The sequence below is a fragment of the Poromitra crassiceps genome, assembly GCF_964638095.1.
Source record: "Poromitra crassiceps genome assembly, chromosome: 5".
Taxonomy (NCBI): domain Eukaryota; kingdom Metazoa; phylum Chordata; class Actinopteri; order Beryciformes; family Melamphaidae; genus Poromitra; species Poromitra crassiceps.
In genome coordinates this window covers 53,971,473-53,989,783 of record NC_139642.1, presented here as the reverse complement: position 1 = coordinate 53,989,783, position 18,311 = coordinate 53,971,473, and the positions used below count along the sequence as shown (strand labels likewise).

The 18,311-nt window shown below is 42.9% G+C and overlaps 3 protein-coding genes across 4 annotated transcripts in view; 2 read left to right on the top strand and 1 right to left on the bottom strand.

Annotated features, from left to right (window-relative positions):
• Window positions 1-10,150, bottom strand: part of kbtbd3 (kelch repeat and BTB (POZ) domain containing 3) — a gene marked incomplete at both ends in the record, with an annotated part of 66,308 nt that extends 56,158 nt beyond the window's left edge. Inside the window, 8 exons of the mRNA XM_083636793.1 lie at window positions 3,764-3,913; window positions 4,272-4,562; window positions 4,697-4,939; window positions 5,930-6,217; window positions 7,042-7,215; window positions 8,595-8,777; window positions 9,462-9,627; window positions 9,870-10,150. Of these exons, the coding sequence (XP_083492919.1) occupies window positions 3,764-3,913; window positions 4,272-4,562; window positions 4,697-4,939; window positions 5,930-6,217; window positions 7,042-7,215; window positions 8,595-8,777; window positions 9,462-9,627; window positions 9,870-10,150 (1,776 nt within the window). The remainder of the gene's footprint in view (window positions 1-3,763; window positions 3,914-4,271; window positions 4,563-4,696; window positions 4,940-5,929; window positions 6,218-7,041; window positions 7,216-8,594; window positions 8,778-9,461; window positions 9,628-9,869) is intronic.
• LOC310777006 (tripartite motif-containing protein 16-like) lies at window positions 304-2,757 on the top strand (the record flags this gene model as incomplete). The annotated part of the gene is made up of 1 exon (XM_083637240.1): window positions 304-2,757. The coding sequence occupies one exon, from the start codon at window positions 304-306 to the stop codon at window positions 1,981-1,983; it is 1,680 nt and encodes a 559-aa protein (XP_083493366.1). The 3' UTR covers window positions 1,984-2,757.
• A 1,970-nt stretch (window positions 10,151-12,120) lies between the features above and the next one.
• The window catches only part of fam168a (family with sequence similarity 168 member A), a 29,523-nt gene continuing 23,332 nt past the window's right edge, over window positions 12,121-18,311 (top strand). For both annotated transcript variants that reach the window (XM_083636927.1, XM_083636926.1), the window contains exon 1: window positions 12,121-12,210. The gene's annotated coding sequence lies outside the window, so the exon portion shown is untranslated. The remainder of the gene's footprint in view (window positions 12,211-18,311) is intronic.

Sequence of the window (18,311 nt, the reverse complement as noted above, 5' to 3'; positions counted from 1 at the left end):
CCGCTCCTCTTCCTGGAATGAAGCAAACCCTCATAACCCCTCCCTCTTCTTCCTGGTCTCAAGTCCAGCCAGTTAGATTCTGTTCAGATATTTCCTTGTTCCTCCCCTTTCACAGATCTGACAGTTTAAAGATGGGTGTAAACAACATGCTGTGAAGTGCAAGAGCTGACAAGCCCATTCATTACAGATCAGGAAATGAACATGAAGAGAAGGAACAGCAGAGGTTTGGTTTGGATCGGAGCCCAACTTGTATCTGTTCAGATGAAATGAAACTTAACTATCTGCCAGTCAGTGAGAAGTGAAATGGCGCAGCAAGGAATTCAGCTGGACGAGGCAAAATTCTGCTGTTCGATCTGTCTGGATCTACTGACGGATCCAGTGACTATTCCCTGTGGGCACAGCTACTGCATGAGCTGTATTAAAGACTGCTGGGATGAAGAAGATCAGAAGAAAATCCACAGCTGCCCCCAGTGCAGACAGACCTTCACACCAAGGCCTGCCCTGGTGAAAAATACCATGTTCGCAGAGTTGGTGGAGGAACTGAAGAAGACGGGACTCCAAGCTGCATCTCCTGATGGCTCCTATGCTGGACCTGAAGATGTGTCCTGTGATGTCTGCACTGGGAGAAAGCTGAAAGCCCTCAAGTCCTGCCTGTTCTGTCTGGCCTCTTACTGCAAGCAGCACCTCCAGCCTCACTATGAATCCTCTACCTTCAAAAAACACAAGCTGGTCGAGCCCTCCAACAAGCTTCAGGAGAAGATTTGTTCAAGTCACGACGAGGTGAAGAAGATGTACTGTCGTACTGATGAGCAGTGTATCTGTTATCTCTGCTCCGTGGAGGAACATAAAGGCCACGACATAGTCTCAGCTGCAGCAGAAAGGACTGAGTGGCAGGAAGGGCTCGGGATGAGTCGGCAAGGAATCCAGCAGACAATCCACGACAGAGAGAAAGACGTGAAGGTGCTTCATCAGGAGGTGGAGGCTATCAATCTCTCTGCTGATAAAGCAGTGGAGGACAGCGAGAAGATGTTCACAGAGCTGGTCCGTCTCATTGAGAAAAGAAGCTCTGATGTGAAGGAGCGGATCAGATCTCAGCAGAAAGGGGAAGCGAGTCGGGCTGAAGAATTTCAGGAGAAGCTGAAGCAGGAGATCACTGAGCTGAGGAGGGAAGACGCTGAGCTGGAGCAGCTCTCACACACAGAGGATCACATCTACTTTCTACACACTTACCCCTCGCTGTCACGTCTCAGTCAATCTACAGACTCACCCAGCATCGATATCCGTCCTCTGCGCTACTTTGAGGATGTGACTGCAGCTGTGTCAGAAGCCAGAGATAAACTACAGAACATTCTTACAGAGGAATGGCGTGAGATCTCATGGACAGTGACTCAAGTGGATGTTTTACTGCCACAACCAGAGCCCGAGACCAGAGCTGAATGCTTACACTATGCACGGCAAATCACTCTGGATCCAAATACAGCACATGCACGTCTGTTATTATCTGAGGGGAACAGAAAAGCACAACTTACAGAAGTACAGCCATATTCTAGTCACCCAGACAGATTCACAGACAGGCTCCAGGTCCTAAGTAGAGAGGGTCTGACTGGGCGGTGCTACTGGGAGGTGGAGGGGAGTGGTGTGTGTAGAGCTTCAGTAGCAGTCGCATATAAGGATATTAGCAGAACAGGGACGGAAAGTCAATTTGGATACAGTAAGAAGTCTTGGGCATTCAATTATAGTAGTAACAGTGAATTCATATATGACACTATAAGACATCCCATTACGAGGCAATTTCCTCCGTCCTCCAGAATAGGAGTGTATCTGGATCACAAGGCAGGTAGTCTGTCCTTCTACAGTGTCTCTGAAAGTTTCACTTGCATCTGCTATACCGAACCATACCTGTACAGATTCACTGAGCCTGTCTATCCTGGATTTAGGCTTTCTGGTTCAGCCGCCACTGTGGAGATCTGTCAGCTCCAATAGATGGGAGTTATTAAAGCTCATTGCTGTGGTTGTTTCTGCCCGGCACTTACCAGGGATCACCTGTCAATCAAACATTACCAGGATCACCTGTCAATCAAACATTGTGGACTGTAATGTCTTTTTTCTTGTATTTTATGTTGGTGCAGTTTGAGTTTCTATTTTCTTTGTAAAACATGGTGGCTATCTCTGCTCATGCTAACTCCCCAGTTCTTCTTCTGTTTATTCCAAACAAACCTGACATGTAAAACGCATCGCTTCCTGTGCAGCAGATTTTTTTTTTTCACAGGAAAAACGCTTCTAGACATCAAATTAGAACAGCGAATGGAAAAGCATTATGTATATCGGATATATATTGAATCATTATATAACCAGTTGTGATAGAGAGTACCCAAATAGACATTTATTCATATGAAAACATAAACTGTTGTGTGGCATATTCGTATTGCTATATTTTATTCTATTTCTGTTCCACTGTGTTTCAACCAGAGAGGTTGAAACACGTTACGTTTTGTGCCCCTGTTTATCCTTGAAAGATGCACATTGTTTGTTTAACTGTTTCAGTAGACATGTTCTTTACTTCATAATTAAAATGTGTCTCTAAGTATGCAAGAAGCTCCTTTGTTCTCCTTTCTTATTTCCCCTTTATCAAAGCTAAATAGTTGTTAATAGATTGATTTTGTTTCTGACACTTTGTAACGTTGTTAAGAAAAGTGCACTACAAATGTAATCATTATTATTTTAATTAATCAAAGCATTCATCATTGTTTCCTTTCACATTGCGTACATACTGGTTTAACAGATTGATTATGTGGATGAAGTGAATATATAGATGGAAAAAAAAGATTGAACAAGAGTGCAGATTTTAGTGAGTGGATGTGTGAACAAAATTAATGTTTATAAAAATGAATAAAGTTTTTCCCAAAGATTGAATTAAGTATTTTGTGTGTGTATTCATTCCAGGAAGTCTATCAATGCTGAAAATGTGAAGGTATAACATATTAGCAGATTTGATTTCACTCATTTGTCAGTTAAATTTACTTAATTGCTTTGATTTATTTTATTTAATTGCCCTGATAATTGGTTAAACAAAGATATAATTTGATTTTTAATCTTTGTGTTGTCTTTCTGAGCTTAACAGAAGTTTCTTTCTTCCTTTCTTTCAGAAGTTTCTTTCTTTCTTTCTTTCTTTCTTTCTTTCTTTCTTTCTTTCTTTCTTTCTTTCTTCCTTCAATTAAATTTGATTACTTCTCCTGCAGTGATACAATTAGGAAAGTGGTACATTTAACTTTTTATATTGTAATAAAAGCTGTACACCAACAGGGTATGAAGATTGTCGTTGTGTCATTTTTGACCTGACAATTACTAAATCAATTACAGACTAATTAAAATTTCATAACAAAAAGGTTAATGATTTGTACAGTAGTAGTAACTAGGAACGCAATATTTTTATCACAAGAATAGTCAGAGGTGGGGTCATAATGTTATAAAGGTGTTTTAGTAATATTCATTGTTCGTGAAACGATGACTTCGATCACCAGTTTAGCCTACAAATGTTAAGATAGTGTAGTTTCTACGGATAAACAATTGTAACGGTGGCCAGTGGGTAGAGCTGTGCAGTAAGTAAACCTCACTCTAGATGCTCTAGTGACAGATGCTAGAGCTCAAGGGCTTTAGCCTCCTTGCTAGAGCATCCGTCTCCCATGCTGGAGGTTCCTGGCTCAATCCCCAGCTGTGGGAGGACTACACAACGCAGGTTACACAAGGTTATGTTTTCTCTCACCTGAACCTCGTCAGTGATCTCGTCTGGGGAATAGTCTCCACCCAGGATGTAGATTCTGTCTCTCATGCCCACTGCTCCGGCGTTGAACCCTGAACACTCAAACGAGCCTTCACCCTTCCACACACATGTCTCTGGACAAAAACTGTAGAGCTGCGTGGGAAACAAAAGTCAGAGAATGGTACGTTGCTATTTAAACTCTGTGTTCAACTCTTTAAACAACCCTGTGTTGGTAAACCTTCAACCATCTAATCCAGTTTCTAAATGCTTTTAAGGTATGGCAAGCTATAATTGCATAATGTATGGCTCCATTCAAATCTAGCTACTCAAACCATCTATTCATTCCCTCCATCTCTCTTTCCATTGATTCCACCATCCTGCTATTCCTGTCTATCTTTATATCAATCCCATACTAATTGTGTACATTATGCAGGTCACAGAAAATACTTCACTGATTGATCCACCGATTGGTTGATTAATTCATTCATTTGTGTATCGTCTGATAACTCACCTTATACGTGGACAGGTCACAGAGGTGCAGTGTGTCCTTAATAGACACTGCCTTGACCAGCGTAGCGTGGAAGAACTGGCCGAACTCTGCCAGTAGGCGGCTCCACTGGTCCCGCTGGGCATCGTAGCAGAAGAAGCAGTCCAGGGAGGGGTTGAAGGAGTCTGTGATCTCCACCTCCGAGCCCAGGGTGTAGATGACACTGCCACAGGCGCTGGCCTCAGGATAGTGGATGGCAGTAGGCAGCTGACTGACCGAGCACCAGCTCTGAGACAGGGGGTCAAAATACTCCACCTACAGGTTGAATAGTTTAAAGACCCCATAGCATCTTTACTTCCTTGATTTGATTTCCTGTTGGGATTGTTAAAAAAATCGGATGGTTTTATTCTTTAAAAATGTACAGTATATTTATGCATACTAAGTGGTACCTCTAGCAGGCTGGGAGCCCCCCCTCTGGATCCCCTCGTCCTTCCCCCAATGACGTACACTCTGTCCAGGCAGGTGACAGCAGTGTGCATGGTGCGGGGTTTCAACATGGCGGGTGCAGGGGTGCAGGATCGAGTCACAGGACAGAAGCACCACACCTCATCTGTGGCATCGTGGAAGGGCTCGGCCACGTGGAGACGCATCGCCCGGCAACAGTTCCCCCGGCAACCGCCTGTCACAAACACCTTAAATCCGGCAGACAGAGGAGAAGATGGCGCCAACGGTTACGTGTCTGTTCCTTCCTGAACTTTTTCAACCAAGAACTAAACGCATTATGAAAACACATGTATACACTATGTTCCACATCTTCATAAATAAGCCCATGACCCATGACCATGTCGACAGCTTGGCTATAAGAGAATAAATAGTCAAATACCAAAATGCATTGAATTTGACCAGAAACAGGAACAAGGCCATATAAGGACATAAAACAAGTGGATAGAATATTGAGATTTACAGCAAAACAAGCCAAGCCAAGGCACTGGGCAGACGAAAACACTAACACAGACCAATGAAACAGTTTAACTCCTGACTGAGTAATCCTTTTCTCCGTGGCTCTATGATCAACGGTTAGAGTCATGATATTTGACCCAGATAGTGAATCTGCCATGACCCATTTTTTCGAAGTCAAGGCCCTGGATTCACCTTTGTCCCACAGCCGCATTGAGTATTCTGCTTTTATGGCTCTGTGTTGAACAGTTGCAAAAACCATCTTGGTTAACAGACACAGAGAAAAACAGACATATACACAGCATGTACTAAACACTTGCTGTATTCTATTCTATTCTTCGCATACTGTGTCTCTTTACCCCCAGTCTTCTTGTCCATCCCTACCTTCTCTGTGTAGCAGGTAGCAATGTGGACTCCTCTCCCCACTGTTCTCTAGAGACAGTAGCAGAAATCTACTCTGCTCTACTCTACTGTCTCCCTCTCTCTCTTTATCCCTAAAGGCCTATGTCCACCAGCTGCAGTACGGCTTCTTGCGGCTGCCTGAACAGACCCTACACCCATGTAATCTTGCATGCGGATCCAGCAAAAGTAGAACAGGTGTGTGTTTTTGCCGTACCGCATGCGTTGCGCATCTATTACATGGGAGCGAGTCTGTTCCACCAGCCGTACCGGGAGCTGCACGGAGCCATACTGCAGCTGGTGGTGGACATTGGGCTTAAGCTTACCTTTTCAGCATAGCTGGTGAAGTGGGAGCCTGATGGGTCTGGGATCATGGTCATCCCCTCTCCTTGTCCCTGTCCCAGCTCTTTCCACTGGTCTGTTTCTAGACAGTAGCAGAAGGTGTGGCGGATCTCGCCGTTCTCCTCTGTCTTGTGGACGTAGATGTAGCTCCGTGTGGTGGTGGACCTGGCGTCTGTGAGCAGGCCGCTGTGCTGGCTCTGTCTGCTCCGGGCGTCTGAGACGAGGCCCGCACATGACTCCTCTTCACTGAGGAGAGCATCAGCCTCCAGACTCTGACAGAGAAGGCAGGGATGATATAGGGAAGGAGCAGGAGACAAAAAGACCTGTTCAAAACCAGTCCCAATTACAGAAATAGTGGACTATATAGTGTGTCGGCCATTTTGTACTATTGTCTGAATTCTCAACTGTTGATTTGATTCAATATATAGTCCACTGTAAAATACCCACAATGCAGAGCAATTTCTACTGAACAGTGAATGTACTGTACCCTACATTTTCTCCTATATACCACAATGCAATGCTGTCGTGTCTACCAAAGGAGAAGAAGGGTGAGGTAGTGTCCGAAATTGGTTTGATCATTCCCCATATAGTTCACTATTATGATAAACACCACATGGGGAATAGTGAGTGAATAGCTAAAATATTAAACATAGCTAAAAGCTGTTGTGTGGTGGGCTGCGCAGACAACAAATGTAAAAACAATCGCCAGTTAAAGTTTTTTTGTACTCCTGAGCAAAACAAGGAAGCCATTGAGAATTGGCGAGAAGAAAAATGTGGATCTAGCTGTCAAGAAGTAAGTTGGAGTGTTCATCTTCCGTATATACGATCTTTTTGTGCAACACGCAACCATGCACGTGACATAGGAGAACGCCAGGATTGGAGGGGGGGTTTCCGTTTTCCCCCGTCTTGGGCGTGGTTTCTGAATGATGACGCGTTACGCAGTGTCTCTATGAGTGAAGCATTTCGAACACAGCTATACAGTCACAAGAGATAACACACTCCAGAAACTTGTGTGTATGTACACAGTATGTTTATGTAAAGTGTGTATGTGTGCATTTACCTTTACGTGTTGATGCGTGTGTGTGTGTGCGTGTACCTTTAGTGCAGGTACAGGTAGATGGTGCAGTCTGGTGAGAGATAGCAGTCTTGGTAACAGCCTCCGTCTCCCTGGGAGATCATATTGTATCCATCTCAGTAGTGACTTCACCACCGCCTCCTCATCGGGCACACTCAGAGCGTCTGACCTCAGACAGGCCTCCAACACGTCCACCTATAAGAAGCCATTTATATGACTGGTAAATACTGGGTGAGCTCCTCTTAGCAGGTCAGCTTTTAGAGGTGAGCGGGGAGATGAGAAGTTAATTTGTTGGATCAAAAAACTCAAACAACAAACAAATTTGTGTTCATACACGGGCATTTTGAAAGGAATAATTAACCCAGGTTAGACGACAACCTCAAATGCTGGTTAGAGTGTGTCTGGGTTTTCTATTCTGCCAGGTAGTATAATTATATTTTAATTTAAAAAAAATTGAGTACTTCACTTACAAGGCCGCCCATTTGCTTTCACAAACTGTTATGTCATATTTTATTTTTCTCAAATACACAAACTTTCAAGGACTGTGGCGACCCTGCTTTATAACACTTCCATGATGAGATGCATCACATGCTAGACATCTGCCAGCCTTCAATCTCAAGCTATTGCCTAATGGCTATGGAAGAGGATTTGGGAGTTTTCATATCTGTCCATGAAAATGAGCTCTGACAAACATAATGCAATCTCTGCAAACACAGTGTACAGTCAGGGTGCAAATCACATCCAGACTTTCATAGAGACTTCTGCAAATAAGCTATAAAAGCTGCTTCTGCTCTTTGTTTGCACATGCTAGATACTGCATATCACAGTGCACCGAGATTTGTAACTAACTGTGAAGCCCTTACTCATCATTGTACACTTTATACCAGGGCTGGTTGGCCATCTCTGTCCTTTCGTAGACTCGGTCACTGGTACATGGTTATTTATGAAGCCATACTTCTTATATTTGCTCTTTGAACTCTCCGAAATCCGACCGTAGTTAGTCTGAGGTCTCATGACGTGTTCTTGTTGTCTGTTGCAAGTGCTCGGACTGAACTGGGAAAGACAGCAATTAGTTGCTCGGCTCCCATCACCTGGGATAGCCTCCAAAATTACATGAAGCTGAGGGACTTGATTTCTTTGGCTGTTTTTAAAGCACATATACCGGTAAGTACAATGGTGAATGACTGATTTGGTACTTGCGTTTGTCCCTAGGTAAGCTATTTTTTTTACATTAATTTCATGGACTCTAGTGTCTGTTATTTGCATTTTGCACTGTATTGGTATTAGCAATTTTGGCACTTGTCTATGTCGGCTATTTTAATTATTTCAGCACTTTATGCTCCTGTTGGTTTACTGTTGTCTTATTTGTAACTTGTTATGCTGCTGTCTTAGCCAGGTCTGCCTTGTAAAAGAGATCCTTGATCTCAATGGGACCAACCAGGTTAAACATGGGTTAAAAAGATCTTTAGAGGATAGACCTCCAGCTTTTGTGAATGATGTTGAGCATGCCACACTCTACTCTGCCACACTCAAATTCATTTTTTTTTTTTCATTGTCCCATTCTCAAGCAGCACCTGCATATCCAGGAAGTCCTGGGTTAAGGAAAGGTCATGGAAGTTCTCAACCACAAACTCATTGGCTCTTTGGCAGAGGGAGGCGGAGCCGTAGCCCTCAGCGAGCGCCAAGAGGGACAGACAGTTACACAGGTCCAGGGTTCCAGTCAGGAAGTTGCTGCACGCTTTGGACAGGACTGACACCTAAGGATCGAAAAATAATAGACAGAATACATCCACATGAAAATACTATTTCACAATATAATATATTTCAGATGTAAGATATGTAAATGTAAAACAAATGTAGCAAATAATGCAGAAATATGGTGAAAACCTCCAAATTGATATTGGTGGAATACATTTATATTGTGCTGTTTGGCTTCCCAAATTTTTTTTTGTCTTTCCAACAATACCCACCCCTAAAACCATAAAGAAAATACAATAATTTAAAGCAACTAACTCCTTTATTCCATAAAATCATTTATCTGAAAAAATTGAGAAAACATTCAAGGACTGAATGTACCCAATTTTAAGCCTTAGCAGATGGCTTTGCAGAGATTATTTTTTTTACCTTTCAAAAAAGCAGGAGTGGATTCATTAAAAAATACACAAGTGGCTCCTTCAAATGCTTTTCTCTTCGGAATATGAAGAAAATTGCCCAGAATGCCAGAGGGGATGATTTATCCAATGGAAATCTCTCACCAGCATCATCTGCAAATGCGGTGTCTACCTAAGTTGTATAAGGCTGAAGCCAATTCAAGAATGGTATTTGCCCAAAGTGGGTTTATATTACCTTGTCTCTAGATCTTTTCAGACATGACATGTAATGTTTAAGACAAAGAAAGAGATGCAATATGTTCCGAGTGGTTCTAGTGGTTGTATTTCTACCTGCAGAAAGGAAGCAAGCTGAAACAACATATCTACGTTCCCGTCGGTGATGACTGCCTCCCCGGAGTAGGCAAAGTCCAGGAAGCAACCCACAGCCACTGGAGACTGGTTGCCCAGGGTTACCGAACCGTCATCACGCTCTCGCATAGCCACCTCAAACATGGCCCTAAACACAGAAATGTTACAGATGATTATTATCAATAACTTTATGAGAGAGAGAAAGACATTTCTGTAGATGTATGGGACTTTTTGAGAGAGTACTGTTTTCTGCCACATTTCTTGGGGCAGTTTGAGGAATGATGCAGCAAAATAGCTGCAACAAACAGTGTTTCTCTCAATTTCTCTCTTTCCTTCTCTCTCTCTCTCTCTCTCTCACTCTCTCTCTTTCTCTCTCTCTCACACACATACTTGAAGAAATCACTGCATGCTGAAAGGACGCATCGATGGCAGGGAAAACTGCATTCCTGGACCTTGATTGTGAAGTCAAACAGCTGGCCTCGCTCCCTGAATGATCTGAGCACGCCCAGAAGCTGCAGCCCGTGGGCCTCTGACACCCGCAGCAGGGTCCTGCGCTCGGGGACCCCGTTGCATTGTGGACCACTGCCAGCTTCTCTACTGGCGAGGCTGCTGCTGCTGCTGCTGCTGTGGGTGTTGGTGGGAAGGAAGGGCAGCTCTAGACGTTCATCCATCTTGTCAAAGTCTGACAAGGAGAGGGCAAAAATTAAATCAAAGCTTATAACAATAAAGATGACTTATTCTATTTTCCAATAATTTAGAGTCAGTCTGAGCTATCCACATTATGTTGGCACGTGTGTGATATAGATAGATAGATAGATAGATAGATAGATAGATAGATAGATAGATAGATAGATAGATAGATAGATAGATAGATAGATAGATAGATAGATAGATGAGAAAGGGGGCGGAAGCACACCCTAATAATTAGTAGCTTCAGTAGCTTCAGTAGACTAATTAATTTGTCTCGGTCACATCCTACAAAGGTTTAGTTTGGATAAAGATAGTATTACAAACTAGCTATCCTAGACAATGTATTCACAGTCTAAAGTGAACTATAGTAATATAGGTGAAATATACGGGGTAGTCTAAACAGGAGAAACACTTACAGTGTCAGCACCGTGGACAGCTCCTCTCATGCAGCTCTAACTTCCGCAAGTGCGAAATCACGCGAGGATGTGACTCAGACAGCTCTTCGTTGTTGTTGTTTGTTTATTTTTGCGGTTGTTTTTAGATATCCACTTTTTTGTGTGCCGAAACGGTGCTGTCATCTTACTTATAATAATTCGCTTGCATCCTATATTTGAGTTGTGCTAGGGTCTGTGCTCTGTGGCTCTTTTGTTTGTGCTGGTGTCGCAATGCCGTCTGGGAACTGTAGTTGTATGGGAACCGCCAGGGCTTGCGGGCAAATCATGTCGACTCTCAAATATTACGTCGAATCGCTGTGCTCCGCATGCGTAGTGGCGTTGAGACTAGTCCACTCTGCTCATGCTAGCCTGAGGGCAGAAACTAAACTCTGCCTACTGTACTTCCGTCTTCGTCTCAATTCCGTAGACCGCTACCACAACACCTTTGACACGTGGTATTAAGGGGAATTAAAATAGATAAAAAGCTATTCTGATTGTGAGATAACGTGAACATGTTCTTATTATTATTAGGCTATTATGAGTAGTAGTGGTAGTTATAGCTAGTTAGTAGAAGTAGTAGGCCTAGCTAGTAGTAGTAGGCCTACTAGTAGGCTACTTTGGTGACTGATACTGATTTAACCTCGCGTCACCAGGCTCTCTCAAACTGGAGAGATAGCCTATAACATAATTCCAGGCCAGTAGTTTGAAATTGGGTATTATTGGGTGCTGTACAGGAATGCATTTTACTAACACTAGATGGCGCTACATTAGCTATTGCGAAACATTGTTATTTGTAGCCTACTGAATTACTCAACTTGAACTTGTAACTATAACAACAGTTTCACCACCACCAAGGTGTTTCATTTGGATGACAAATCAGCACGGTTTCCCCAAATCCCTAGTGTTACCAGGCATTGCATGCGCAGCACCCAAGCCGTTTTGGGCACCACCTAAGCCAAGTGAATGTAAAATCAAACTGGTCAATCAAAACGTCAAAACATCAAACGCTCCACTGAGTGAATCAGACTGGAACTAATGTTACATAGGCTAACTTACCTGCTAACCCTAACCCTAACCCTATAAAAACAACATAAGAGAACACTAGCAATTTAAAGTCATCATAGCTGTTTAAAGGCTGTTTTCCCCCATTCACTTTTTATGTTGGTGTATTATTGTTGCATTCTTCTTCTTCTTCTTCTTCTTCTTCTTCTTCTTCTTATTATTATTATTATTATTATTATTATTATTATTATTATTATTATTATTATTATTATTATTATTATTATTATTATTATTATTATTATGTGTTGTGTGGGTCGGCTGGGGACCCCGCCTCTCTCCTAGGACCCCTGCATCCCTCCCTCCCTCCCGCCCGGGCCGGGGCCCCCCCTCCCTCCCTCCCGGCAGTAGGCTACATACATCCCCATCCCCCACACGGTGGCCGTCTCTCTCTCCGGGTGAAGTCTGCCTTCCCAGCGCTACTGGCCCGACAAACGCCGTACTAGCAAAGCCAGTCTGCAACGTTTCGAGGCAGAAGAGAGAATAGCGAGAAGAGGACGCATAACGTTACACACGGAGAATCTTTTTTGTTCGACCTAGTGACTTTGGTAAGTCTCGCCCGTTACTATAGAGGGCAGAAATGTCCATGTTTCGACTTGCTAGTCGGTCGTTTTCTGTCTTTCCCCCCCTCTCTGTATCCTTTCAATTGTCCTCCGTGGTGGCTACAGCGAGTAGCTAGCTCGCTAAGCTAGTCGGGACTAGTTTAAATAGCGGGATGAACTTATTGTTCGTCGTACCGGTAGGAAATAGTGGTTTGTTGCCAGGTAGTGAAATAAACGTACTCAAACTAATTTTATCCCGATGTAGCCTGGTCTTACCCACTGCAGAGGTTTTTCCATTGTCGCTGGCTAATCTCACCAAGCTAGCCCGCTAATTAGCCATTTGAGCAGCGTGTGCTGAGGGGATGCAGGGATGCTACGGCCGTGTAGTGGTTGTCTTTTCTAGCTAGCAGGCAAGCTAAGCTAATGATAGTATTATGTGACCAATCCAGATTCATGCATGAGGCTCGAAATAGTTAAATAGTGTTGCTAACGGTAGCTAATCTGAAAATAACTGGCGAGATGGCATCTCGAGAGTTGTTGACTAGAAATCAGTGGATTTTCAAAATGGTGTCGGAAGCTTGTGTTTGAGTGTGACCATTTTTGTCCAACCATGGCTGTTTTGGCGTTGCTCGCTATCTCTGGAATGCAGTGCACTTCCAGTGCATGGCGATCGCTGATGGATTTAACTACATAATATGACCACAACCAGTGATGTTGTAATAAGATGGTAGTTAACGTTATCTATCCTCCAGGCGTTGATCACACTTCCACAAGGCAAAAAAAAACACACAACAAGCAATAAACAAAACCATTTTATTTCAATGTTATTGTCTTTTCCCTAAAATTACGGCATTTCGATACAACTTCAATTTACAGTTGTTTACTATGATGCAGACTACACAATTAATTTTTAAGACGTTACTAAGGTGTGTAAACTCTTATTATGCATGATTGGACCGATCATGCTTATTGTTGTGCTTAGCCTACAATTTGACTTTTGTGGCATGGTTATCCTGAACACAAATATATTAGCCATTGTCAGAGTGGAGCAATGTGTGTTCACATCACCCCAGGTTTCAATGTACAAATGTGAGACTTTAACCTACCTTGAAATTCTCTAAATTGATACAGTAAAAAAAAAATCTTGATTTTGAGTTGGTGTGTAGTCAGTTGTTGTGATGTCAAACATATCAGTCATTGTCAGAACTTATGGAGCAATGTGTTTTTACAGCACCCCAAGTTTTAGAAAGGAAACTATTTGAATGTACATAAGGGAGTTTAACTATTATTATCTAAAATGATACAATAAAAATGCTTGATTTTTCAGATATATCAGGCCTTTGGGGGGTGGCTTGGGCCTTTGGGGGTTGGCTAAAAACTACGGATGCACGATATGGATTTTTTTCCAACCGATACAATAACAATAAATATCTGCTTCTCCTGGCCGATAACCAATACGATATTCAGATAATTATTATAATAAAATATATATATATATAATTATTTAAAAAAATAAGTTCTTAACCTGTATTTTATGCACACCTGGGGTTAAAAAAAGAGGCAAATGTAGTGAGCATAGCTCTGACCTAGCCCTCAGGCTCTTTCTATGTTCGTGTCAACACTACACTGTAGCAGGAGCCCTCCTTCCGACCAGCCAATTTTCGTTAGGTAATCTGTGTCGGGCATTAAACTCACCTTATTTCTGCACTTTGAAGTCACAGGTAGGGTCGCATGGGGCAAACTAATTATATCGGAAGCCTAGTTGCTCCAAAAAAGTGAGCGGTTGTTCTTTTAAGAGACAAAGTTTGACAAGAAACAGAGTCCAGATGCATGCGCACTGGCATCATTTGGTGATTCCGCTGGGAAAAATTAATTGAGGTTCTGGGCCAGTGCATGTTAAAAGTTTCCACCGATTGTACCCTTTTGGGCATTTGTTTTGAAAGGTTGTCGGCATGTGTCACATCTGCCATCTTTCTGACTATCTTTGCTGTCACGCGTTTGGGGGGCTGTCTAAAATGCATTGCAGAATGTCTGTAGAAGACAAAATGAAACAAATGTTTCAAGGAATATAGACGTCAAAAATCTTAATTCCATGATTTCATGTGATTTATAATGCATCAAGTGTCAAATGTGACCCCTTGCACGTCTAACTTGGGAGCTCGAGGAAAGGGGGAAATGTGTTTTGGAGTGGGTTAAGCACAATCTAATGTGGGCAGTACAATACAGCCATACAACTGTCAAGACTACAGAAAGCTGGAGTCACTTATGTTACAAGAGCCAATGGTTCTGTCCTCAGGGATTCCGTTAGCCGGCAATTGCAGGCTTTTGGCCGGTATCACGTACAGTGAGCCGGTAGATTGAAACGTCAACGGGCCACAGTGGCCGGTTGGAAATATGCCAAATAAATAAATGAATTCATTAACAGCTTATTAAATAGCCTAATCTTGTGTGACGTAAATGCAATCATTAATAGCATGAACATGAGAGAGGCGTCGGCATTAACGAGCCACGCGTAAATGAGGCAAACATCGGAAGGCGCTGCTGCTCGTCAAGGTAACGTTACTGCAACTCCCATCACTGGACTGGGTTTCTTACCACAGCAAGGGAACTGCTGTCACGGAGCAGCACGTCTCTCTCGTCAGCTACAGTACCAACCAGGCAACGTGACCGAAAAATTAAGTCTGAATTCGTGAATTGTGGAGGCAACGCGACGTTGGCCGCTGACCGCGGCTAATTTTATTATTATTTAACTCGTTCAAAGATGCCAGACTGCTACGTTAAGTGCGTGTGTCTGTGTTCACATCACAAGTCAAATCAACTCCTCCTCTGTGTTGTGAAGGGGGGGGCGACTTTGGAGTCATCTTTCAGACATAGAAATGCAACTGATAGAATGTGCACTGCATGTAGTGCGATTCTAATGATCTGTCTGGAAAGGCAGATCGTGGAGCCATTCTAATCGTTAACGATCTAAGATCGTCATATCGCCCACCCCTGACCAAGGTCATTTTTGTAAATTTAAAACATAACTTTGCATGTAAAGAAAGTCGCAGTTTGTCGTCAAACTGAAGCGTAGGGGTTAGTTTCATATAAAAACTACATAGCTCGTGGAAGCTTGTGGCATGTCGCCGGTCTTCAGGTTTGCCGGTAGAGAAAGTGACGTCACTTAGGCGACAATGTATGTAGTCTTTCTGATTTACGTTATTCTCCGTTCACCGCCATTTATATTTTTTCAGCGCTGGTACAGGGAAAAAAGCAGGAAGTGACATTCACTTTGCCTCTCTATAAGATATAGGCTGTTGCCAGGCCCACCGCAGAGTCAAGCTGATTAGGCTACTGCTTCACAAACAAGCAGAGACGCAAATAATTCATTAGAATTGCAACAGGGCTAAATAGCCTACAAGGGCCAAGTAATCCGCACAGCTTAGTGACAACTAAAGTACATGGCTCTCCCGTATAGGCTACCAAACGTGACTCTGGAATGAAATGGAGTCGGGCAACAAGCGCTAGTGATTGATTGATTGATTGACTCTATTCACCTTATGTTCAGACCTTACAGTGGGCCAACTTCTTCCGGGTCCTATTAACACTTCCGGTGGTCACGGCGCCAAATATGAAAGAACGTCATGAAGAAGAGAGTTGTTTTTGTAGCGGACAGCGCAGGGTGTAAAACAAAGAACGTAGCCTACTACTTTGAGCTCCGTACAAAGCAAGCAAGTATCCACTGTTAGCCAGGTCAGATAACGTTATCGTCGACAATGACGAGCACTTTCTTGTAAAACATACCTGGACTCCAACAAAGAAAGCTTCAGAAGGTTTTCTGTCCTCCGAGCGCAGCTCGAGCCACTTACGTCTATAAGACCCACACACGTTAACGTAATTCCCTGGAATGCGAGAATTAACGAGCCAGTTACATGGCGTTGCATTCTTAGACATTGCCGTTTGCTTTTATTTGGTATGTTACATACAATTGGCTAAATTATTAGTTAATTCAGAGTTCGATTATATTGGAGCAGCCAGCCATTTTTTTTCTCTTTTTCTTTGCCGGAAGTCGTCGAACGACCACACAACCAGGTCAAATGGGCGTGGCTACATAAGGTGAATACCAAGTAACGTATTCAAGGCACATTATGACATAGATAGTCTGCACACTGTAGCTCCCATTAAACAAGTTTATTGGACAAACCTGAGGTGACGTTTCGCTTCTTCAGACATGCAATATCATATAAGGACACCATCTTTAAGTACATGTCACCCCTGGTCACATGACCAATCACATGATCCAGGTGATTACTGCGTAAAGCGAATCTAGTGCTATACACATAGACAATACACACAAATATGACACAAACAAGAATAGTCAATATATACAAATATACAGAATAATATAGAGCGGGCCCACACAGCACATAAGAAAATGACACCAGGCCAGTAGCTGTCATACCTTAAATATGGCTCGATCTAAAGTAGAGGCGCCTCTGTATTAAAAAGGGATGTCCTGCCCTAAGAGATAAAAATAGGAGGATACACTATCCAGTGTAGCTCAGGAGTCCTCCCAGCCAAAGACAACAAAATGCACAGATGGCACAGAAAACACTACAGACACAAAATACATCCTCATGAGCAGCAGGGAGTTCCCCAAGTGCCGCTAGCCGCATATCAATCTCTTACCATATCGGCCGATAATTGATCAGTCCGATAAATATCATGCATATTTAGTATTTATGTAACATTAATTAATTTCTAACCTTCTAATGATGCCAAAGCTGTCGGCATCATATTCACAGCGGTGAAATAGGCCATCTCAGGAATAAAAGAAAAAAGTAATAAAATAAATTGTGAGTATCGATGTATCGGTATCTTATCGATAAAATCCTAATGATCTGGTGATTGATCTTTGATCTAAAAGTGTGTGTGCGTGCAGACAGTGGCAGGTGAGAGGTTTCACAGGGAATAGAGGACCAGGATGAAAGGTAGGAGGTTGAGCGGATCCCTGGAGGCAAAGTCCTAACACATTCAGCTTTCAGTCATGTTGGGGCTCTGTGTGTGCGTGTGTTTGCACAGCAGGCTGTTCTTTCAGCCATGACACACGGACGACATTTTTAGCCAATGTAGACGGCATACAGTATTTGTTGCCTACAATTTAATGTGTATTGATTTTTCTCCTATTTGTCACGTTCCACCTCCACTGCAGGGCAATAAAGCTTGTCTGCTGTCAATATTGCCTCAAAATATTGATTTTGTATCATGGTTTTAACAGCCCATTCCTAACTTATTCAGCGGTCTGTCCTTGTGTGTGTGTGTGTGTGTGTGTGTGTGTGTGTGTGTGTGTGTGTGTCTCAGTTTTTCCTTGAACTCCTAGGGGCATTGCAGAAGATGAACTTGTTGACACACGGCAGTGGTGATACTGTAGGTCTCTCCCTTTCTGGTTTTCCCAGTGTGTCTCTCCACCTTTAGACTGTAGGTGTCTCCCTTTCTGGTGTTCCCAGTGCGTCTCCAACTTTAGTCTGCGCATAGTGGAAATCACACACACTCCTCGCTCGTTCAGCAGAACCTCCTTGTGAACTCTGCCATCGTTTCAGCTTGACAGGCAGGCAGCGTGAGGCAGACACCTGCTGTAGTGCATCTTCTTTTTCCCCTCCACAAAGGAATATTAACTTTTCATATTTGATATATATATATATTTTTTTTATATATATATATATTGAATATAGAAATATTCTTTGATGTCCCTAATCCATGCCTTATTTGGTCCCCCCCACCCACATTCAGTGAAGAGGAATATCAGAGGCAGAGTAGGGGGCATATCTTTGCAGAATGCGGGGTGGGGGGTATAATGGTACACACACACACACACACAGACCTGCTAATTGTCAGGCACACCGGTGCGACCAATGAAAATGTTTGGTCCCACTTGACAGCTTTTTGGTCTGGCAGCTCATTATATTTGCTCTGTCATGTTCTTTGGGTTGATGTGACATTTTAAAGTCATCAATCATATTTGATGCACCTTGTTTCAAGCCGTCAGTCATTTTGGAACACCTTGGCACTTTGTGCTTTCTCTAAACTAAAGTCAAGCTCAGACTTAACACACAGAATGTGTCTGTAAT